This window comes from Colletotrichum abscissum (genome assembly GCF_030869225.1).
Source record: "Colletotrichum abscissum strain IMI 504890 chromosome Unknown Scaffold_17.1, whole genome shotgun sequence".
Taxonomy (NCBI): domain Eukaryota; kingdom Fungi; phylum Ascomycota; class Sordariomycetes; order Glomerellales; family Glomerellaceae; genus Colletotrichum; species Colletotrichum abscissum.
This window is the reverse complement of record NW_026850065.1, coordinates 757,072-777,373: the sequence shown is the minus strand read 5'-3', so window position 1 is coordinate 777,373 and position 20,302 is coordinate 757,072. Positions and strand designations below refer to the sequence as shown.

At 53.6% G+C, this 20,302-nt stretch overlaps 9 protein-coding genes across 9 annotated transcripts; 6 read left to right on the top strand and 3 right to left on the bottom strand.

Annotated features, from left to right (window-relative positions):
- Positions 1-396: 396 nt before the first annotated feature.
- On the top strand, positions 397-2,001 carry CABS01_07927 (uncharacterized protein; the record flags this gene model as incomplete). The annotated part of the gene is made up of 4 exons (XM_060541289.1): positions 397-636; positions 682-939; positions 976-1,444; positions 1,490-2,001. Coding segments are annotated over 4 exons (1,479 nt in total), but the record flags the coding sequence as incomplete, so codon positions are not given.
- A 560-nt stretch (positions 2,002-2,561) lies between these two features.
- On the top strand, positions 2,562-4,360 carry CABS01_07926 (uncharacterized protein; the record flags this gene model as incomplete). The annotated part of the gene is made up of 6 exons (XM_060541288.1): positions 2,562-2,832; positions 2,892-3,316; positions 3,374-3,800; positions 3,855-3,913; positions 3,985-4,154; positions 4,207-4,360. The coding sequence occupies 6 exons, from the start codon at positions 2,562-2,564 to the stop codon at positions 4,358-4,360; spliced, it is 1,506 nt and encodes a 501-aa protein (XP_060402788.1).
- A 561-nt stretch (positions 4,361-4,921) lies between these two features.
- CABS01_07925 (uncharacterized protein) lies at positions 4,922-6,742 on the top strand (the record flags this gene model as incomplete). The annotated part of the gene is made up of 1 exon (XM_060541287.1): positions 4,922-6,742. The coding sequence occupies one exon, from the start codon at positions 4,922-4,924 to the stop codon at positions 6,740-6,742; it is 1,821 nt and encodes a 606-aa protein (XP_060402787.1).
- A 1,128-nt stretch (positions 6,743-7,870) lies between these two features.
- CABS01_07924 (CS domain-containing protein) lies at positions 7,871-8,656 on the bottom strand (the record flags this gene model as incomplete). Its single annotated transcript, XM_060541286.1, has 3 exons — positions 7,871-8,221; positions 8,335-8,537; positions 8,635-8,656. 3 exons carry the CDS (start codon positions 8,654-8,656, stop codon positions 7,871-7,873), a joined length of 576 nt encoding a protein of 191 aa, XP_060402786.1.
- Positions 8,657-9,119: 463 nt separating this feature from the next.
- On the top strand, positions 9,120-10,217 carry CABS01_07923 (CDK-activating kinase assembly factor MAT1; the record flags this gene model as incomplete). Its single annotated transcript, XM_060541285.1, has 1 exon — positions 9,120-10,217. One exon carries the CDS (start codon positions 9,120-9,122, stop codon positions 10,215-10,217), a length of 1,098 nt encoding a protein of 365 aa, XP_060402785.1.
- A 517-nt stretch (positions 10,218-10,734) lies between these two features.
- Positions 10,735-12,924, bottom strand: CABS01_07922 (ANTH domain-containing protein; the record flags this gene model as incomplete). Its single annotated transcript, XM_060541284.1, has 5 exons — positions 10,735-12,074; positions 12,124-12,235; positions 12,298-12,488; positions 12,559-12,796; positions 12,877-12,924. The coding sequence occupies 5 exons, from the start codon at positions 12,922-12,924 to the stop codon at positions 10,735-10,737; spliced, it is 1,929 nt and encodes a 642-aa protein (XP_060402784.1).
- Positions 12,925-14,766: 1,842 nt separating this feature from the next.
- CABS01_07921 (uncharacterized protein) lies at positions 14,767-15,435 on the top strand (the record flags this gene model as incomplete). The annotated part of the gene is made up of 1 exon (XM_060541283.1): positions 14,767-15,435. One exon carries the CDS (start codon positions 14,767-14,769, stop codon positions 15,433-15,435), a length of 669 nt encoding a protein of 222 aa, XP_060402783.1.
- Positions 15,436-16,329: 894 nt separating this feature from the next.
- Positions 16,330-18,403, top strand: CABS01_07920 (tRNA synthetase class II; the record flags this gene model as incomplete). Its single annotated transcript, XM_060541282.1, has 4 exons — positions 16,330-16,974; positions 17,024-17,173; positions 17,235-17,393; positions 17,447-18,403. 4 exons carry the CDS (start codon positions 16,330-16,332, stop codon positions 18,401-18,403), a joined length of 1,911 nt encoding a protein of 636 aa, XP_060402782.1.
- A 325-nt stretch (positions 18,404-18,728) lies between these two features.
- Positions 18,729-19,004, bottom strand: CABS01_07919 (uncharacterized protein; the record flags this gene model as incomplete). The annotated part of the gene is made up of 1 exon (XM_060541281.1): positions 18,729-19,004. The coding sequence occupies one exon, from the start codon at positions 19,002-19,004 to the stop codon at positions 18,729-18,731; it is 276 nt and encodes a 91-aa protein (XP_060402781.1).
- Between the last annotated feature and the right edge of the window lie 1,298 nt (positions 19,005-20,302).

Below are 20,302 nucleotides of genomic sequence, written 5' to 3'. Positions count from 1 at the left end.
GGAACCGAAGACTCTGTGTACTCCTGCAGTTTCAATTCTTGAGATAACTCCTCGCGCAATCTGGTGACTCGCTATCAACTATACCGACCAGCAATTTGGTCAAGCTGCTAATGACACCTACCTCAAACTGGAATTGAAATGAATCCTGACTACTCACGTAGCTTTCTTTTTCCATGCCGCTCCAGAGATAACAAATCGGAAAGAGGGATATCGAAGCATTGGGGCACAATAAGCTCGATCTTACCAACAATCAGCCCACTTTACAATGACTTCGTCGAGACATAGAAAAACGCTTTGCCGCCCAGAAGCTGTGTCTATTCAGAAACAGCATGAACTTCTCTATATATAAACGAAACAACATTCACAGTCATGTAACGACCAGACTGCTCCTTCAAGCGGTGTATCCTGCTATGCTCGACTGTCGGCGGGTTCACCCACGCCGCCCCGGTCCTCGAGCTCGGCGCTGTACTCGCAGCCCGCGGCCACGAAGTCCACTTCGGAACCAACTCCGGCCAGGAGCACTGGGAGTCAGACTATCCATCCATCACCCGCGTCCACAGCTTCGGTCCAGCCATGCCAAATGCCGACGCCGAAGCGCACTACGCGCACATGATACAGTGGCGGCTCAGCGACAGCGTCGGATCCATCATGGAATCCAAGTATCTCTTCGACTCCTACTGGCCGGACACTTGGTTCCATTTACGCGAACTCATGCTCGACACAGAAATCAAGCCTGACATGATTATCGCAGACTTTTTTGTCGAGGCCGCGGCCAAGGATATGATGATTGAGTTTGGCGTCCCCATTGCCGTCATGTGGCCGCAGATGCCGTATCTCCTGGCGCCTGTGAGCTATATTCCCGGCCAGCCGGGCTTCCAGGTCGATTTCACGCCCACGTCGGAGAAGGCTTCGATTTGGTTCCGTATCAGGAATGAGATGGTCTTGTTCTGGGCGCTGCCGCATGTTTTTGCGTGGACCAGCTGGACACGGGAGATGACGAAACGACAAGTCGTGAAGCATTCGGTTCCAGTGGCGCCTAAACCGAACCAGCTTGTGTTTGTCAACTCATTCTTTGGACTTGAGCCGGCCAAAGACTTGCCACCACTTATGCAAGTGGTTGGGCCGATCTTGGGGGATGAGTACCCTCCGCTCGATGAAAGCTACCGAGCGTTTCTAGAGTCTTATGATAAGACGGTGTATGTCGCTCTAGGCACTCATATTGTACTTCCACCAGCAGAGCTCCTGAAGATACTCACCGGTCTTGTCATGGCTATAGATGCAGGGCATATCAACGGCGTCATATGGTCCATTGGGAAGTCAGCAAGGCAGAATGTCGACAGATCAGCACATGTCAAATCACCCAACGGTGGCAAGCTTCCAGTCGGTGATATCATGGATGAGAAGCACGCCGATATCCGAGTCCCATCTTTCGCTCCCCAGCGAGCCGTTCTCGATCATCCCAACACCAGGCTCTATCTTACTCACGGAGGCGGTTCCAGCGCAAATGAGACCCTATCTCACGGAACTCCCACTCTGTTTCTGGGCTTCTTCTTCGACCAGCTCGCCAACAGCGCCCGCCTGGTCGAAGCAGGCGTCAGTCTCGCCCTGGACGAGTTTGACTTGACTACCACTGAGATCTCAGAAAAGATCGGCCGAATCGTATCCGACGTTGACGGATCCTTTGGCAGGATCGTTGAGCGTATGAAGAGGATAGCGCGCGTAGCATCCCGGCGTAAGAAACTTGCTGTCGACATAGTCGAGGAGGTCATCTTTGATCACGAGTTGCGCTTGGTAGGCGGAAGAGCGCTGCGACCGATGCACCTTCAGACGGCAGACATGCGGATGCCGGTGCGGAAGGCTAGGAACTGGGATCTGTGGCTCGTCTCCGTCTCTATGTTGGCGGTCGGGGGTGCAATCTACTTCATGGCCGCGAAGTATGCTCGGCGATTCGATTTAGGCATCTTTAGATTTGTCTCGGGTATCGTGTACGACGTGAATTGAACCAGAGACTTGGCGCGACAGCTTGATTTGCAAAATGATGCGATCCTCGAAAACAATGGGCGTCGAAGGAACGAGTGTACACATTCCACTGATCGGGGCTATTGGACTTGTCAAATTCGTGAGTTTCTTCGAGATGAATTCATTTGTGTCATGTGTAGAAAGAAGGAAGAAGATATGGTAGGCCGGTTTTAGTGCTTATTGATGGAAGACCAAGTGTTTACGGAGTCTACGCCACGAAGGATGCCTGCAGATCGATAAATCGGCTCTGCTTTGGCCTTGTCTTACACGGACGTAGACATTCCAGCTCATGTTGAACCTCCGGTCTGGAGCGGGGGCGGCGGAAAGCTACAGCCATGAGCAGATCCGGCCTTTTAATAGCAACCCTTCGATAAGTATATATGGGATGGGGAACCGCAAACTTTAAAAGAACTCATTCAAACAACTTTTATGGATTACTGAACAAAGTCAGCATTGGCTTCGAAAAGTCGATTAAGAGGGAAAGGTTGTCGATATTCCTGCACATCAACACCGGCTACCTTACAAGCCAGCTCTACACTGTGATGGGAATTTCAAACGAACTGATTGTCGTGCGGCTGGGCAACCCGGATGTGAAGACTCTCTTATCAGCATGCCTATTCCTCATACTTGCCTACGGAGCATTGAAGGTCCTCAAGGCATTATGGAATGGCCTCACAGGCCCGTTGGCCAAGATACCTGGGCCGTGGCTCAATAGGTTCACGGCTCTGCCCTGGATGGTGGCAGTCGTTAGAGGCAAGGCGTTTGAGAAGGGGATCAACTACAACCGTAAATACGGTGACATTGTCCGAGTCGGTGAGTTGTAACACGCGTCTCTTAAACATGATGACCTTTGCCGACACCTAATTGAAAAGCCCCCGATCTCGTTCTCGTCTCCGATGAAAAGTCCGTCCACCAGATTCTAGTAGGAATGGACCTCCGAAAGAGCGTCCTGTATGAAAAGTTCAGCCAAAACGAAGACGGCGTCACGCTCTTCACCATGCGAGATCGGGCGCAGTACCGCACCCGGCGAAGGCTCTTCTCTCATGGCTTCTCCATCAGTTACCTCAAGGGCCTTGAGCCGCTGAAGCTGAGTTGTATCGAGGCGCTCGAGGAGTTCATCGACAATCAGTGCGTCCGGGATGGAGGCGAAACCGTCATTGATGCTTGGAACCTCATGGGCCGCCTGGCGTCCGACATCATGAGCGCAACTGCGTTTGGGGGCTCGTTTGAGTTGGTGAAGAATGGAGAGCATCCTATCCGCAAGAAGTTCTCTGAGAGCTTTAAGAGGGGCACAATTGTAAGTGTCACTCTAGTTGGTGGCGAGACGAAATGGCTAACGATTGGCGGGGAAAAGTATCAACTCCTGCCCTTCTTGAAGTATATCCCCTTCCTACCCAAATTTCGGGATCCCGAACTTGCTCAACTCATCAGTGATATCATCGAAAAGAGACAAGCGTCGACCGACAAGCTGGCCAAGCCTGACCTGCTACAGCTCCTCCTCGACACGCATGAAGAGAACCCAGAGACATTGTCGCGTATCGAGGTGTTTTCCGAGATGCTCGTCTTTTGGCTAGCGGGCAGCGAGACGACCGCTAGCACGCTCACATTCGCAATGATGTTCTTGCTCAATGACCCCCCTTCCTACCAAAAACTTGTCAACGAGATTCGGGGGAGGTTTCCGTTATCGAATTCGCCGGTTTCAGACGACCAAACGACGGACTTGCCGTTCTTGCACGCTGTTTTGAAAGAGACAATGAGGCTTGCTCCTCCGGCAACTGGCGGTAGGATTCCTCTTTCCTAAAGTCTGAACGTATGATTTACTGACAGTTTATCAGGGCTTCAAAGACAGACTGATGAAGATGTGATTCTGTCTGATCACTTGATCCCAGCTGGGGTAAGCCGCCTTTCCTACGAGACACTTAAGTCAAAGTCCATCTTTCCCGGAGCTTGACTGACACCGAACAGACTAGAGTGACTGCAAACACCACCGTACTGCACTGGGATGAGAAGCAGTGGCCTGACGCAGAGAAGTTCGTTCCCGAGAGATGGCTGTCTGACTACAAGGGCACGGCCGCCAACGAAAGAACGGCATACTACCCCTTTTCTGCGGGATCGCGGAACTGTATTGGAAAACAGTAAGTCGCCCAATGGCTCTCACCTTCAGCCTGGTACTAATCAAGTGAGAAGATTCGCGTGGACGGAGCTGCGGCTCACCCTTGTGTCTCTACTTCGGCGGTACGACCTGTCTCTGATGCCCAATCAGTCTCATGAACTTGTTCATTTCACAGTCCTTCATCTGAAAGCGGGAAAGTACATGATTGGCATCAGACCTAGATCTTAGCATTCTGATTCGGAATACCAAAGCCTTCGATATGAATCGAAATGATGATATTATAGTCGTTTGATGTAACACATTTTCTTTATCTTAGTCCTTGGTATGAGTAGGCGCGAATCCATCCATTCATCATGAATGGCTCGAGCAGGTGAGAATGAAAGTCTGAACCTTTTGACTTCAATCTCGACCTTTTGGCGCGTTCACGGTATAACAAAGGCGAGGTTCTCCTATAGCTGAGCGTGTTGGTTTCATAAGAACTGAATACGTTAGTGAATCGTGAGGTATCTATCGCCGCCGAGTATCAACGGGTAACAGTGAAAGCTGCAGCACTGCCTTTTGCAGGGGAGGTGAGGCCCTATTCAAAGTACCTTACGGGTATGCGTATGTACAGGGGCGCGTTGCTGGAAAGCTAAGTGGGCCTTACGTAACAACCTGCACTTGAGAAGATTACCTAATTTTCTTAGAGCTCCAAACCCCTACCTTCCGACAGGGAATTTTTTTCCTTTTCCTCGTCTTGCTTCCGAGAACTTCTCAATTTCCCTTCTCTCCCCTTCTTTTTCCTTCACCATGGCAGCAGCCAGAGACAGTTTCCTGGACCTGGAAAAGCATCGCCTGCAGCTTGAAGACTCTGTTGCTAAGCTGCAGAAGGCTCTGCAGCACTGGCAGAAATGGGACGCTGAATACGAGTCCTTGAGAGAGGAAATCGAGTCGGTTCCCCAGCCTGCCAGTCGGGAGGCTCTTGCGCGCATTCGCAGAGACTTCGAGGGCGAGGTTGTCGACAAGAAAGAGATCAACGACCTTTTTGGGCGCATTGATCTGAAGCCTGCCGACCAGATTGTCAACCTACTTTCGCGTCGCATCGACTATGTTTCCAAGAACATCGCCACTCTTGAGAAGCAGCTCGAGACTGCGGAAGAGAAGCACGCTGCCGCCAGCGTTCTCAGCAATCCTGATGTGCGGGATGAGGATGGCTTGCCTATAACGGAGATCATTGAGGAGCTCGACGAAGAGGGTAATGTGCTCTCCAGCCGATTGCAGCAGCCTGGCGATTCGAGCGCTCAGATCAGGGAGATCCTGGAGAAGGCAGGCGTCAAGGACATCCCAACCAGCCAACCCTCGCAGACGGAGAAGACAGAGCCCATCGTGGAAGACGTCACCGACGAGCCTCTGGCTGAGGCATCCGAGTCAACATCACCAGCACCGGATCCCGCGCAATCTGTAAAGGAGTCGCTACCCGAAGCAGAGGTTGACGACTCTGTGCCAGCCAAGAAGTCCGTCTCATTCGCCCAAGACACCAAGCCCTCTGCAGAGCAACAGGTGTCGAGGAACGCTCAACGAGTTGAAGAGATCATGCAAACCGCCAGGAGCCAGGAAAACATCAGCCGCGAAGCGCCCGTCATTCCCGAAGACGAGTCTGAGGAAGACGCCTTTCTTCGCCGAGAGATGCTGAAGTACGGCATGGAAGAGGTGGGCCAAGTTGTGGCTGAACTCAACCTTGAGGATGACGATGGCTCTGCCGACGATGACGAGGACTGGGAGTATGAGTACTCTGATCTCGAGGACGACGATGAAGAAGACAAGTTTGGTCGGTCTACTTCCAGCGTCTTGGACGACGGGTATCATCAACGGATGTTGGAGCTCGAAAAGCGACTGGGGGTCAAGTCTCGCTTCACTCAGAAGTCAGAAGCAGATGGCCAGGAGTCAGACGAAGACCAACAGGGCATTGGTCGCATCATCGTTAACTCAGGTGACAAGGGCAAGACGGTCGAAGCTGCCAAGCCGTCGCCTGTACCTTCGACGTCTATCCTGAGGACCTCTTCCCCAACGGACGCGGACGAGAGCAAGAAGAGCGTCCGGTTCGCACAGAGCCTGGACGTCGCCCCAGATAGCGTTGCGGACACTGCTGCCACGCCGCCGACTGTTCCCCGACCACCGCCAGAGCCCATCGTGGAGCCTCTCAGCGACATTGTGGAGCGTACCGGCCCCGCCAAGCAAGCGGAAGCCAAGTCAACCCGCAAGGCGTCTCGGTTCAAGAAGCAGAAGGCAGCGCCGACGGTTGTTGATGACGGTTTCGTTCCCATGGGCCCGCGCGATGTGCCGTCACGCTTCATCGACCAGGATAGGCCCACAGCCCCGACGGGACCTGAGGGGAAGACACTGGCAGACGCAGTCGTCGAGAAGGAGAGCAAACCTCAGGACGAGAACGCTTTTGACGAGGACTTCATCGACCAGGACCTCGCCGACGAGTATCACCGACAACGTCGGAACTTCATCCAGAAACAGGGTGGCTTCCTCCAAGAGGATACGTCCGTGGTCCGGCCTCTTGATGAAGCTGATGGTGGTCAGCGTATCAGCAAGTTCAAAGCTGCACGTCTCTCTAAGCAGTGATCTGGTCGGACCCAGAAGAATAGGTATGTGGCTGATTGTTTTCCTAACCTCAACTCCCTCCCCAAAATGATGACCAAGACAATTATTTATACAGTTATCCCTATCTCAATAACATTATGTGGATACGGTTCTAATTTCTGATTTCCTTCTTTCTGCTACTCACGTTTGACGATCTTGTCCAAGGAATCTGGCTAACAAGACGCAAAGTTACCACAGGATACGCCAGCTTCACCATTCGTACCTCCTTGGATGTCCCAGGCTCAGCTCGCCGTGACACATCATGCTAGGTAAGACGACTATTTACTAGCTTTCATTTCCTCCCCCTCGACCTGATGACCAAGACAATTTTTTATACAGTTATCCCTATCTCAATTCCAATGTGTGGATATGGTTCTAATTTCTGATCTCGATGCTATTGCTACTTTGTTGTTTGCACTTCACTTCATCGTCAAGAGTCACGGCTAACAAACGAAACGTTGCAGTTCCCGAATCCAGTGATCACACTGACTGATTGTCCCCCAATCCATTGTTCCCGTCCAGATCTGACCCTGCAACGCCATCCATTCGGACGCGGAGAGGTGGATAGAACGGATAGCAAATTGGATTGATAGAGACCTTACTTTGGGCCTCCCCCACGCGGTCAGCGATTCTGTAGTTCATGAATCCTGTCGTGTCTTGCTTCTCATACTTTGCTACTGTCCACTAATTCTTACAGTGTTGGTTTCTTGTGATGTCGTGGGCAAACTTATTGCGCGTCTTCCCCCCAACTAGCGTGCATCGATTGGGAGGAAATTGGTCTAGTGTGCGAAACGGACCGCTTATCAATCTGACAATTGATGGGTCGCAGCAATCAATCTGCTTCACCATTACTAGCGGATCCAAGAGCAATGGTCTACGCATGGGCTCTCTGATGCCGTAACCTATGGCTTCTGCCATTGCAGTGGTTTTGGCTCTTCGTTTCACCCCTGACATAGCTTTTCAGCTCAGAAGAAGCATTTAGATATGATTCAATACAAGATCATGGCGGTTCAAAGCATAAATCTTTCCCTACATCAATCTGTCATGAACATGTGTGTACTTTTATTGATTTAGACTCATTTCTCGTGAAAAAGCGGGATCTCTTAATGTCTAGCTAATCTTGGCATTGCTGAAGTCCATCTCCGGGTGCTCGGCCTGGAACTTCTTGAGAATGTCAAACTTCTTCTGCTCGTCCGAGGTGGGCAGCCCTTGCTCCTTTTGGCGCTGGTCAAACATCATCTTCTCCACCATGCCGCGGGTCTCGCCATCGAGGTCGGACAGCTTGCTCGTGTCGGGGGTGATCTTGGAGACGTCGATCTTGGGCGCCGTGGTGACGACGTGCGCCCACCACTCCATCTTGTTGACCTTGTCGAGGTGGATCTCGACCGTCTTTGTGCCGTCGGGCGCCGAGGATAAGGTCCAGGTTGAGTCGTCGACGAGGATGGGGTGGGAGAGGTCGCCCTGTGATTTTATCGTTGTGTAAGCGAACTTATCTTTCATGCATCGTACTTGCTGTAGCTACGTAGGCACAAGGGAAGATGGAGAGAAGAAAGGACGAAGGAACTGCGGCGTACGCTGACGATGGGCTCTTGGCCCTTCACACCGGCAGAGAGCTTGGTCTTCTTGATGTCGATGACGAGGTCTCTGCTCTTGTAGTTACCGGGGACGCTGAAGGTGATGTCGACGTCGGCAATGGTCTGCTGCCACTTGTACGGCAGCGCATTCTGCTCCTCCGTCTCCTTGGCGCGGGCAGCGGCCTCCTCGGCGGGTGTGAGCTCTGTTTGAACAGCATTTGTCAGCACGGAATTCGTAACGATGATTTGTTTTCGAGTTTGAATATCTGATAAAATATGTTCTAGTAAGCAGAAACGTACCTGGCTTGTCGTTGTCAGCCATCTTGTTGCAATTCTTTGAAGTGGTGTTGACAGTCGAAGGCAGTGGAACGCAAGCGCAAGAAAGGCTGATGGAATATTTGGAGGGGTAGCTGCTAGCTGTGAGACCCCTGCCCCTCCCACCCCTGCTGTGGTCTACCTAGAAGCTCCAACCAATCACCTCGGCTTAATATATCCTTCCCCGTCAGCCTTGCACGTCAACTTGCCGTTCAGTTTTATCGCGGTTGCAGACAAAGCATCACCGTCTTTGCCCGAGCAAGAGGCTCCATTTCTCGACACCTGCCACATCTTCCTTCCTGCCGTTGAAAAGATCGGATTAATCGAACTTGATGTCCGATGCCACCTTGAGATAGGCCTCAATTGCCCGGACTCTCTTCTCCATCTCCTCCCCGGGAGACCACATCTCCCCGGCCACCGTTCACGAAGAACCCTCCTCCCAGACGACACATCAACACCGTCCTCCAAAAATGGCCACCCGCCGCGCCTCAACCTCCGCAACAGCGGCCCCAGCCCCCTCCTCGACAAACGACATCTGCCCCGTCTGCAAAACAATGCGCTACCTCAACAAAGACCTCGAGTTCCTCATCAACCCAGAATGCTACCACCCAATGTGCGCAAACTGCGTCGCCCGCATCTTCTCCGACGGCCCCAACCAGTGCCCCTACGCCGGCTGCCACAAAACCCTCCGCAAAAAGGGCTTCAAGTCGGCCTACTTCGGCGACCTCACCGTCGAGCGCGAGGTCGACATCCGCCGCCGCGTCGCCGCCGTCCTCAACAAGGTCGAAGACGATTTCGAGACGCTGGCCGACTACAACGAGTACCTGGAATGGGTCGAGACGCTCACGTTCGACCTCATCTCGGGAACCGACGTGGAGAAGAAGGCGGCCGAGGCGAGGTTGATGGAGTGGGAGCAGGCCCACCGCGCCGAGATCGAGCGGAACCGCAGACTCGCAAAAGAATCCGAAGCAGACCGCGTCGCGCGCTTCGAAGCCGAAAAAGAAGAGGCGCGTCTCCGCCGCGCCGAGGCGATGCAGGAAGACGCGGCCGAGAAGCGCAACGAGCAGCGGATGCGCGAGGACATGCTCAACGGCCTAGCGAGCAGCGACGCCGGCGAGGCCAAACAGACGCTCAATCGTGTCCTCCTGAAAAAACGCGGCCAGAACCGCCTCCAGTCCGCCGTGGGATCCCTCTCCGACGCCACCTCCACCGGCGCAGGCGGCCTGTCGATCCGCGGCCTCAAGCAGCAAAAGAAGCGCGTGGTCGAGGACAACAAGCCCTACGACCCCTTTGGCGGGCTCAGGCTCGACATGGAGAGGTACAAGATGGGGCCGTCGGAGGAGTACCGCAACCAGTGGGTCGACGAGGCGAGGAAAAAGGACGATATCGTGGTCGGCGGGTACAGCGCCGACGAGTACCTCGGTCGGGCCATGTTCGAAGCCTTTTCCGGGTTGGCTGTGTTTATTGAGGATGAAAAGGGGCCTGAAAAGGTGGCTACTGCCGAGGCGGCTCTGGTCGCGAGTCCGGGCCAGACGACACAGAAGATGGATGTGGACGACGTCTTTTGAAGAATACGAAGACAGCTTCTGCACTTTTCTTCTGTCATTTGACCTCTTATTCTACTTGCTTTGGAATGGATCGGAATGCATAGCGATGGCGTTTGGGGTTCATTGGGGCACTACATGCAAAAACAGGATAAATATCTGAGAAACAGACGGGTTAAAGGGGCAATAAATACCCAAAATCGGTAGCAAAGCAAGTTGTGTGGCCACGGGAAAGTGTGTACCTGTATGCAAGAATTACATCTAAGTTATGGCTCACTAAATAATACATCTTTTCAGACTCGTACTGCGACGGTTGCCGGCCTCCGCCGGTCCCACCATCCCAACTTTGGAGCTTTTAGTTTTCGTGTGATAACCCTGTTGCCCGTCTACCTTAAGCATCGTTCGATTGTACAAAGCAGAAAAAAAGACCCTTGTGAACGCCACGCTTTGATTTGAGATTTGAAGAAATAGTGACCCCGGGGTTGGACTGGGCTGGTGTATTTGGGAACAGTTGGTCAGAGCTTTTGGGAGAGCACTGCTATTATGTCTGCCAGGGGCTTTGCTGGATGGGTCGGGGGAAGACGGGCGTCGTCTCGAGATTATCCAGTCCGCCACCCATTGGCTGTTGATTATGTTGCCAGCCCATGCCGGTCTGATGGTTGACAAAGGAGCCCTGGCGGAAGGGGTTTGTGGTGCCTGTTGGTTGAGGCATGATGGCTCCAGAGCTGGTTGCAGGCCGCTGCTGCTGGAGTTGAGAGCCGGTGAAGTTCTTAGCGAATGGGTTGGTACCAGTCATCATCGGCTGCAACGGAGCAATCGTGGGAAGTTGCTGTGTTTGTTGCTGAGGTTGAGGCTGAGTCTGGAATGGTGAATTACTAGAAGCCGGTGAGAATGGCTGCTGGGCTTGAGGTGAGGATCTGGCAAAGGGGTTTGTAGACTGCCTCTGCATGTTGGGGCTCGCCGGGGTCGAAAATGCCGTGTTCGTAGACATGCCCGTTTGCTGGGCCATCAACATAGATGCCCGGAAAGGATTGGTGATTTGCTGGCCGGCCTGAGGGCTTAACATGCCTGCGTTGCCTGTCGGGAAGCTTGCCACAGAGTCTTGCGGTATTGAACCAAGTGTGCCTGGCTGATACGGCTGAGGCGAGAAGCCTCCGAACCCAGCTCCGGTGAAGCTGGGCTGTAATGGCTGAGCCGCTGGCTGCTGCTGTGGTTGCTGGGGCGGCTGCTGTTGCTGCTGAGGCTGGCCGAACGGATTTGTGCTCTGCGGCTGGTACGGGTTAGAAGCGAAGCCTGTCTGTTGCGGCACAAATCCTGTCGGCTGAGGCGCAAAGCCATTCTGCTGGAATCCAGTGGGTTGCGGTTGGAAGGGACTGTTGTTGGCGAAACCGGTCTGCATCGGCATTTGCTGCTGTTGCTGGTGCTGTTGTGCGTTCGGCGCCATCGTCGTCTGGTTCTGTTCGATAGACTCGAAGAAGTCGATAAGATCGGGAGCAGGACCCTTGGCGGTCTCGGTCTTCGGCTGCGACAGGCCATTCGTGCTCGGGAACGTGCTGCTCGGGAAAGGATTGTTTGCCGCAGGCTTTGAGTCGAATGCGCTAGTCGGCTTTGAGGCTCCTCCCACCTTGTTCTTCTTGCCCTGCTGCTCAGCAATGTATTGTCTCCGGTTGACTTCGAAATCCGGGTCGCTCAAGTACTCCTCCAGCTGGCGGCCCAAGTTAACCGGCGCATGCTTCAACTTAGGAACCTCGACCCTTGTTTGGTGCTCGTATTGGCGTGCGACGCTGAGGTATTGCACTACGAAATCGGTCTGCTTGGTGAAGGTGCGGTAGATTGCCATGGCTCTTTCGGCATCGACCTTGGACATTTCAAAGAAGGTGCCTTTTCATGTTAGTTACAAGGACATGCTACGGCGTATGGGTCGCCTTACCGAGAATGTTAATCATTCCCTGGTTTAATGCCTGGAAGAGAGCCAGCACATCGAGCACCAGCAGTCTGAAGACGGTGACTGTAATTTCGTTTTCGATTTCGCCTTCAAGAACCTGTGTGGCGTCAGCAACTGTCGCGCTTGGAGACGCTTCGCAAAACCGAGTCGGGGACTAACATCGCATTTCAAAAGGGCCGAAATCTGACTCTGAAGAATCTCCGTCTCTCGCAGGAGGCCCTTGTCGACCGAGAGCTTCTCCAGTCTAGATTCCTTCGTCCGCACCCAATCGCACTTGGTTTCTCGGTAGGCTTTGGATCTCGCGGCGAGGTAGCCGGCGTAATGCCGAATGTTCCGTCCTTGTGTCTGGGCTGTAGGGTAGTTTAGAAAATAAGTCCAACAAACCTCGGCCAGTACTTGATTTTTGCAGGAATGACTAACCGTCGGTGAAGCTGCTGATAGCAAGCGTGTTCGGGTGCCTCGACAGATAGGCAAGTGTGACATCGGGCGAGCCTTCACGGATCATCAGGTGGACGGTGATCAAGCTCTTGAAGACGACGGTCCATGTTGAGTCTCGTAGACGGAACTGCAGGGCGCGGAAGACCTCCCCCACGCCCGCTTCGCCGGCATGTGTCGCAACGAGAATGTGTTCGATATATTTCGTCTTGGGCGGCGCGGCCTAGGAGATGGGATTAGCACTATGACTGGGAGAGACGCGCTGAGCTGCCCGACGTGGGCTCCAGCATCCCTTTGACCTACCTTTATCTTGGTGGCCCCTTTGACGGATTTTTCGAATGAGCTCGACATTTTGTCGCTCGGTTAAACAGTTCAATCAAGTCGAAATTCTGTGATAATCAGGGTCGACAAGGTTGGCGACAGAGAGGAGGGTAGTCGTGGTTGGCGGATCGGATGAAAGTCACGCGAAAGTGGAAAGCGGCGATGGAAGAGTCCGGCCGTCACGGGCCTCGATCAAATGTCCTTGATAGAGCTGACCCCTTCAGTGGGTATTCCAACGAGCAGAGACCACGAGCTCGACAAAGGGTGATATTGGGTCGCTGGCGACAGCGAGGAGGATTGCGTGGGTGCGTCGGTGGTGACGGGGGCGCGACGACGTTTGGTTGCAGCCCAGGGAAACCCTCAACTGGGCGAAATTGGGTCCCAGCAAGCTTCAATGCGAGAGGGATAGTTCGGATCCGGAGTATGGACCTATGGCCATGACAAGGTGTTGGAGGGCCTGCGGATGGGGAAGCGGATTAAGGATACAGGATTGGATATCGTTTATCGTAATGTAGGCCTGATTTGGCTTCGTTGGGTAGGCCGGGAAATGAAGGACGCAGCGTCAGTATTGACGATGGCCACGTTGGTCGGGAAGTGGTGGGATAGATGGATGGGGTGGACCGCGAAGGAGGACGGGCCACGGTCTTGATTTGGAGAGGTCGGCTGGTCGGGCTTGGGCTGGGCTGAGCCTACGTAAGGTTGCTGGACAGTGGTCACTGGTGTCGTGGTAGTGGAGGTGGGCGGGAGGATGGAGAGACGGGGGGAGAGAGAGAAGAGGTGCCGCCGCTGGCTGTGCTGGCCGTGCTGCTGGCTCAACGTGCGCTTGTTCGGGTGTGAGTGGCCGGCGTTGTCTCTAGCGAGTTCCGTTTGACAGCCCGCGATGCTGATGAAGTTGTGCTGGGACACCTTCAGTTCTTGGGTACCTTAGTTCTGCTGGTCCAACGGGAAGCCACCTCAAGTGCAGGTGAAGGGTACGTACCTTCGGTTAGGCCGGTGATACCTCTTGGTTAATACCTTACTTTAGGAATCCTGGAACCTTGCGTTCGTACTGAAGCACGGATTGAAGTACGATGCTGCTGGCAACTCGGCAAACGTCCCCGTGGCAGCTTCTAGGTAGTTCCAACTCGCAACAATGAAATGTATAACTTGTACGTATCAAAGTGAGGTGGCCTTGGCGTTGATGGGTGCGATTGGGACTGCGACATGACCGCTAAAGAGATTCTCCAAGGGCAGATTCCATTCTCCCTAGGCAGTCTCCTGCATATCACTCAATCGATTCCATCACTCTTGCAGACGCCAGACAGCAGAAAGCGAGTTGATTCAGTTTAGCGCCTCTTTTGGCGTGTGTGAGGTGGATCGCAGAACGGGATCCCGAACACCATCTGCCTTGGCCCTTACCTAGGGGCCAAGCCATCTCACCCTTAAACCCTCCACCGGCGTCGAGGCTATGCAGCTGTAAGCCTGTGACTTATAGAAATGTGTGACCTGTGAGATGCATGCTGCCATTGTCCCGTCTTTCCCCCTTGATGCTCCATGCTTCGTGACACGGACGAACACTGGCAGTCCCAATGAGCCGGGATCTTCCAACGACCTGTAGGCTGTGGGTGTGTGTGGGGAACAGAGTCGGAGCCTGGTGAAGCAAGCATCGTTGTATTCTGCCATTGCTGATGATGGATCTGGTCTGATGAGGGCTTCACTGATCCGATCTTCTTGATAGCTTCATCAGTAAGCCTACCTTCAGCTGTGTACCTCAGTACGTTTCTATCCAACGGTTTATACTGAACGCTCTTGATTCAATCTTCACCCCTCGTGCTCGGCGTAACTTCAAAGCTTTGAACGGCACCATGAGTTATTGAAACACTTTGGGGAAACATGGGGTTCGCTGAATCATCAAACGGAGACATCCATCTCCTTCACATGTACGGAGTAGAGCGTAGCGGCACGATGGTCAGTTCTCGGACCCTTTATTTTCTTCTCTCGCCCGTCATCGGGGTCTTGATTGATTCATTCCAGTCTGGGAATGGCTGGCGAGCCGCTCAGGGCGCCATCCCCGTCAGTGTGTATGCACTGACGAGGTCAAAAAAAGTCTACCATACAAAAAGATGTCCAAGATTTGGTGTATCCCATCCGCCACCGACGGCGGCCAGTCGCGATTCAACTTCGTCCATTCTCATACCGCGCCTGCAAAGCCCCGAAAGCTTCACCGACGCGGGAGACCCATCCGATGTTTCTCGCTCCCAACCGACCGCAAAATCTCTGGCTGTAGCCGTGTCAGGAAGAACGTATCGACGTATCCGACCACGAGCTGCGCCATCACAATGGGAGAATATTGTTCGCGCCAAGGCAGAGAAACCCCCTAGGCCTCACTCGAAGCCTCGAGGCTCCCGGTTGTCGTCGAACAAACAAAAAGACGCCACGCCCACAAAATTCTTCCATTTCGTGAAAAATCAGATTTGCCTTTCATCGCGTCCGATACTAGTAACAAGGTCGTGTCGAACGCCTATGTCATGGCCCCCTCCGCCCTCGACACCTTTGCCCTGAAGCCACCAGAAGGGGAGAGCTTGGATGCTTCAGACGGAGGCAGCAGCATCATGTTATCCACGTGGCTATCATCACCTGCAAAATATCCAATTAGCATTCTCGTCGTTTTTTTTTTCGAGTATGCGCAGTTGCGCTGAGAGAGAGATTGGGGAGACCAAACATACACTTTTTTGAAATGGAGAAATCATAAAGAGGAAAGGAAGGAAATTTTTAGGAGCTCTCTGAAAGATTTTTATACGGACGCGAGGATCTGCCCCGCGCTAATCACTTTTTTGGTGGGGACCTTCTGCCTGAGGTGCCAGCAAGCGCCGGCTGGGGGATCTGAGGAAGGCGCCATGCTGCAGCAACCCACCTGTGTCGCATTGGATGGGTGGGCTCCGACATCGTTCCACCGTCTTGTTGCAGTGAGCTAGGGACTTTAAGCTGTGATAGCTTCAAATGTCACAAAATCATACCTGATCTCAACCCACTCATCATTCCTTCTGATCACGCCATTGTGCCCTGCCGGAGCTCCAATTTGATCGCCACACCTTCCACATTTTACCCCAAGCTTTTGCGCGGTCGCTTGTCTTCAATCAGCCCTGCTAGACCTTCCCGATGCTTCGCCAATGCTGTCGCAGTAGAGCGTTGGCTGCGCTGCGTCCGCGCACATCACAATCGCAACCCCTTAGCCGAAGTCTCTCTCTTCTTCAAAACTCAATATGTAGTCAGACAAGTCTTCCTGGCCGTCAGGCTCGTCACCTGTCAACGGCGAAACCTCAGCAGGCGCAAGACGAGTCAAAACACACACAGCTGTCAGAGGAGTTCAAGGAGTGCTGTGAGCAAGTTCAAGAATACCAGTGTAACTCCTGAAGCTTCTGCTAACTTTCGAAAACAACAGTCGCACTCCCTCAAATGTCGTCGCCCGATACATGGAGTAAACCAGGCTCCTCGATCATCGTCAGCGGACACATCGGCCGAACGAGAAAGGTCGGCAAGAACCTGGCATTCGCCCACCTGGAGCGCAACGGAGAACGAATTGGTCAAATCTGCGCCAAGGGCGACAATGCGGCTACACTAGCAAAGATTCGCCCCTTCAGCGCCGTTTTGGCAAAGGGCGTAACGACAGACGCATCGAGCGCGACACGATTCGAAATTGACATGGATTCGATACAATACCTCAACCCATTTCCGAAGGACATCATCGTTGGTCCCGATACCGTTTTCCCGCCAGAGCAACGTCATCTCCAGCTGCGCTTCCACAAGGAGCTGAAGGAGAGGCTGCGGTTCCGTGCGCAGCTCAAGTCGTCCATGGGGCAGGCGATGGTGGACAGGGAGTTCATGGACGTCGAGACGCCCATCCTCTTCAAGTCGACTTCAGAAGGCGCAAGAGAGTTCATTGTGCCGACGCGGCGACCCAGATACGCCTATGCGCTACCACAGAGCCCCCAGCAGTACAAACAGGTGCTTATGGCTTCTGGAATGGGGGGTTACTACCAATTTGCGCGGTGCTTCCGTGATGAAGATCATCGTGCAGACCGTCAACCCGAATTCACACAGGTGCGTGGCTCGTGCTGCTAATGAGTACAGGTAGCTAACATGATGACAGCTGGATATGGAAAAGTCCTTTGCTACGGGCAAGACCATCATGGAGGACGTAGAATATGTCGTCGGCCGTGCGTGGGATGCTGTGAGAGAGCAGTACGTCATGGAAGTGGGAGAAGACTCATTCGCGCCGGTCAGGAAGGCATCACTCGAGGTATGCGATCGCTTTCCATTCCTAATGCAGCAAAGTAGAGTTAAGAGCTGACAAAGAATAGGACTGGAAACAACGTGTTCGGGACAGTATGAAAGACGACGCCAAAGCACCTCTCTACCAAGAATACCCTGCCATTTCTGCGCCGTTCCTCAGAATGAAGTACACCGACTGCATGGACTTGTACGGATCCGACAAGCCGGATCTGCGCATTCCCAACAGGGTCAGTTGCGTCCCATAGACGCCTCTAAGCATCACAAGACTAACAGCGTCCAGATATGTCGCGTTGACGAAAGCCTCAACAAGGACTTTGTCAGCATGATCACAGATCTCGACGCACCAATCGTCGAAGTCTGGAAGATCAGCCCACACGAAGACGCTGATAGGCGAGACGTGTGGAAGTTTGTGACGGAGTTCATGGAGAATCTGCCCAAAAGCCTATCACAAAACCCAGACGGCGCTCCCACAGCCTTGATGTTCGACAGCAGCAAACCGCTCAACGGCTTCTCCGCCCTTGGACCCGAAGGCCTAGACAGCATTCTAGGCTCTCTCCCCGAGGAAGCCGGCTTTTCATCGCTCGAGAACGGAGACATCGTCCTCTTCCAGGCACGCAAGAACCAGCCCCAGCAAGGAGGCTCAACCAAACTCGGCGAAGCGAGAATCGCCCTATACCACGCTGCCGTGGAGGCCGGCCTCCTAGACAGGGACGACACCTTCAAGTTCCTCTGGGTGACCGACTTCCCCATGTTCACCCCGGAAGAAGAAGGCGACGTCGGTCAGGGCGGCACTTCGGGCTTCTCGGCCACCCACCACCCCTTCACGTCCCCGCACTCCGAGGAGGACTTTGAGCTGCTCTTCAAGGACCCGCTCCGGGCCAAGGCCGACCATTATGACCTCGTGCTCAACGGCGTGGAGCTCGGCGGCGGCAGCCGGCGTATCCACATTGCCGAGATCCAGGAGTTCATCTTCCGCGACATCCTCAAGATGAGCCAGGACAAGATTAAAGAGTTTTCGCACCTACTCAAGGCGCTAAGGGCGGGGTGTCCGCCGCACGCGGGCTTCGCCATCGGGTTCGACCGGTTCGTGGCCGTGTTGAGCGGCTCGTCTTCCGTCAGGGACGTGATTGCGTTCCCGAAGAATAATAACGGCGTGGACGAGTTTGCTGGCGGGCCGGGCAAGATGACGAAGGAGCAGTTGCTGACGTATAACCTGCAGTTCCGCAAGAAGGAATGAGCAGGTTGAGGACTCTCACTCTCCTCCATTTTGCGGGCGGTATCGCGTTCACTGTCATGTACTGTACTGTTTTGTAAAATCATCTCACTGTAACAATATTAACGGCCGTGGGCGCCTGGTGTGGATAGACGCGATAGAACACCACTTATAAGGATTTGGACAGTTGAAGCAGGGGATATTATTGTATTCCATATTCATCACGGTGACTCCATGGCGTGAACGCTCCTAATAACACAATCAAAAGAACCTCCCAAGTCATCATCATCCTAATTCAGTCTTCCTTTCCTTTCCATGATCACATCCCATCCAGATGCTATATCGTTCTTCAGGATCTCTTCCACTGCCCAGCATCCTCGGCGCCCTTGCCAACAGAGTTCAGCGCGCCCGACAATCCCTGTCCGAGGTTGGCAATCCCATCACCTACAGGGCGGCCAGCGGACCCGGTCGCGCTGGTGATGGTGTCGCCGACGCCCTGGGTCGCGGCGCCGGTGACGTTGCCGACGGTGCGGGTCACGCCGCCGACGGTGTTGCCTAGGGCCGAGGTGACGAACTTGGCGCCGCCCGTGACGCCTGCGTTCTGGTCGCTGTTTCCGACGGGCATTTTGGGGAAGATTGGTTTGTGTTGTTGGGAGGCGGGTGCGAGTTTGTTTAAGAGGGAGACGTCTTTTATTTTGGTTTGGTTGTGTTGTTTGTTGAAGGTTGGCATGCGGTTGGTTCGTCTGCCTTTGATTGTAAGAAGAAGTATCAGATACGATGGGGAACGAGGTTGAGGTGGTTGAGGCCCCTTCTTATGAATGATTTGATGGATTGCTTTGTGGTTAAGGAAGGTGATGTGAGCTCCCGTCTGGGCTGTTCCAGTGTGACGTCAGAGGTGCAGGTGCGGGATGGAAAGCTCAGGGACCACCCCCCTGTCCTAGGTACCGGTATCTGATCAGGCAGGCGGGGGTGTGAATCGCACCTATCAGAGCTTCCACCTTTCCACATTTTCGTCGTCAGATTTGACATCACACATCGCCGGCACCACGTCGTCTCAGACAGGGATGTGCGGCCGTCCGGGGCTGACGACATTGTTCTAGCTTGTTGGAGAACACATACCGAAGTTGAAGATCGGCTTTCTTGGAGCTATGATTCCTGGTGACGGAGGCATCGGTTTATGGGATTCGTGTGATTGGGGAGGGTAGTTTTGAGTTCGGGATCAGCTATGCAGGGCTTTTGGCGATGTGTTCTCCTGTGGCAGTGCTCTGGGATTCAAGGAGGGTGGCATGAGTAGATGGGATATGGTCTGGTCCTGACAGATGTAGCAGCCTCCCTCCATGCGCATGTGAATTTGTTCTCTGCCGGGCTTTCTATCTGATGTCATCCCCATCGCCCAGTGATATTCCGAGAGAGCCATGCATCGATACGTGATTTGCATGAGTGGTGGATGCGGAACAACATGGAGCTTTGGTCGCAATGTTGACCTCTTTCTTTACTTTGGCTTCATCAGAGACGACTTGCCTAGCACGCCTGGGCATCGGAGCGAAGGCTAGAAGGCCCTAGGCACGGATCAGGGACCAGCGGACTCGAGATATCTAGACGTGATGTCGATTCGCTGACAAGCTGCTTCTCTGATAGGTTCCCTAGCTACTTCGCCTTCGGAATGAACATGCCAAAGTGAATGCCGAGCCTGGACGAGTCTTCCAATGCCACGGTGGAGTGAGTCATATCGTCAACTCTTCATATGCCCAAACCCTCCCTAATGGGAAGACGTTTTCTTCAAGATTGCAATCCGCCGCTCGTCTTGGAGAACGTTTCGCACGTGGAAAGTTGATGGCCTTCACCAGGCTAACACGGGAACCCGTGGCGCCACGATCTGCCAGATCGACGCCGTTAAAGACAGGGCCAGCCGTGACACAGACT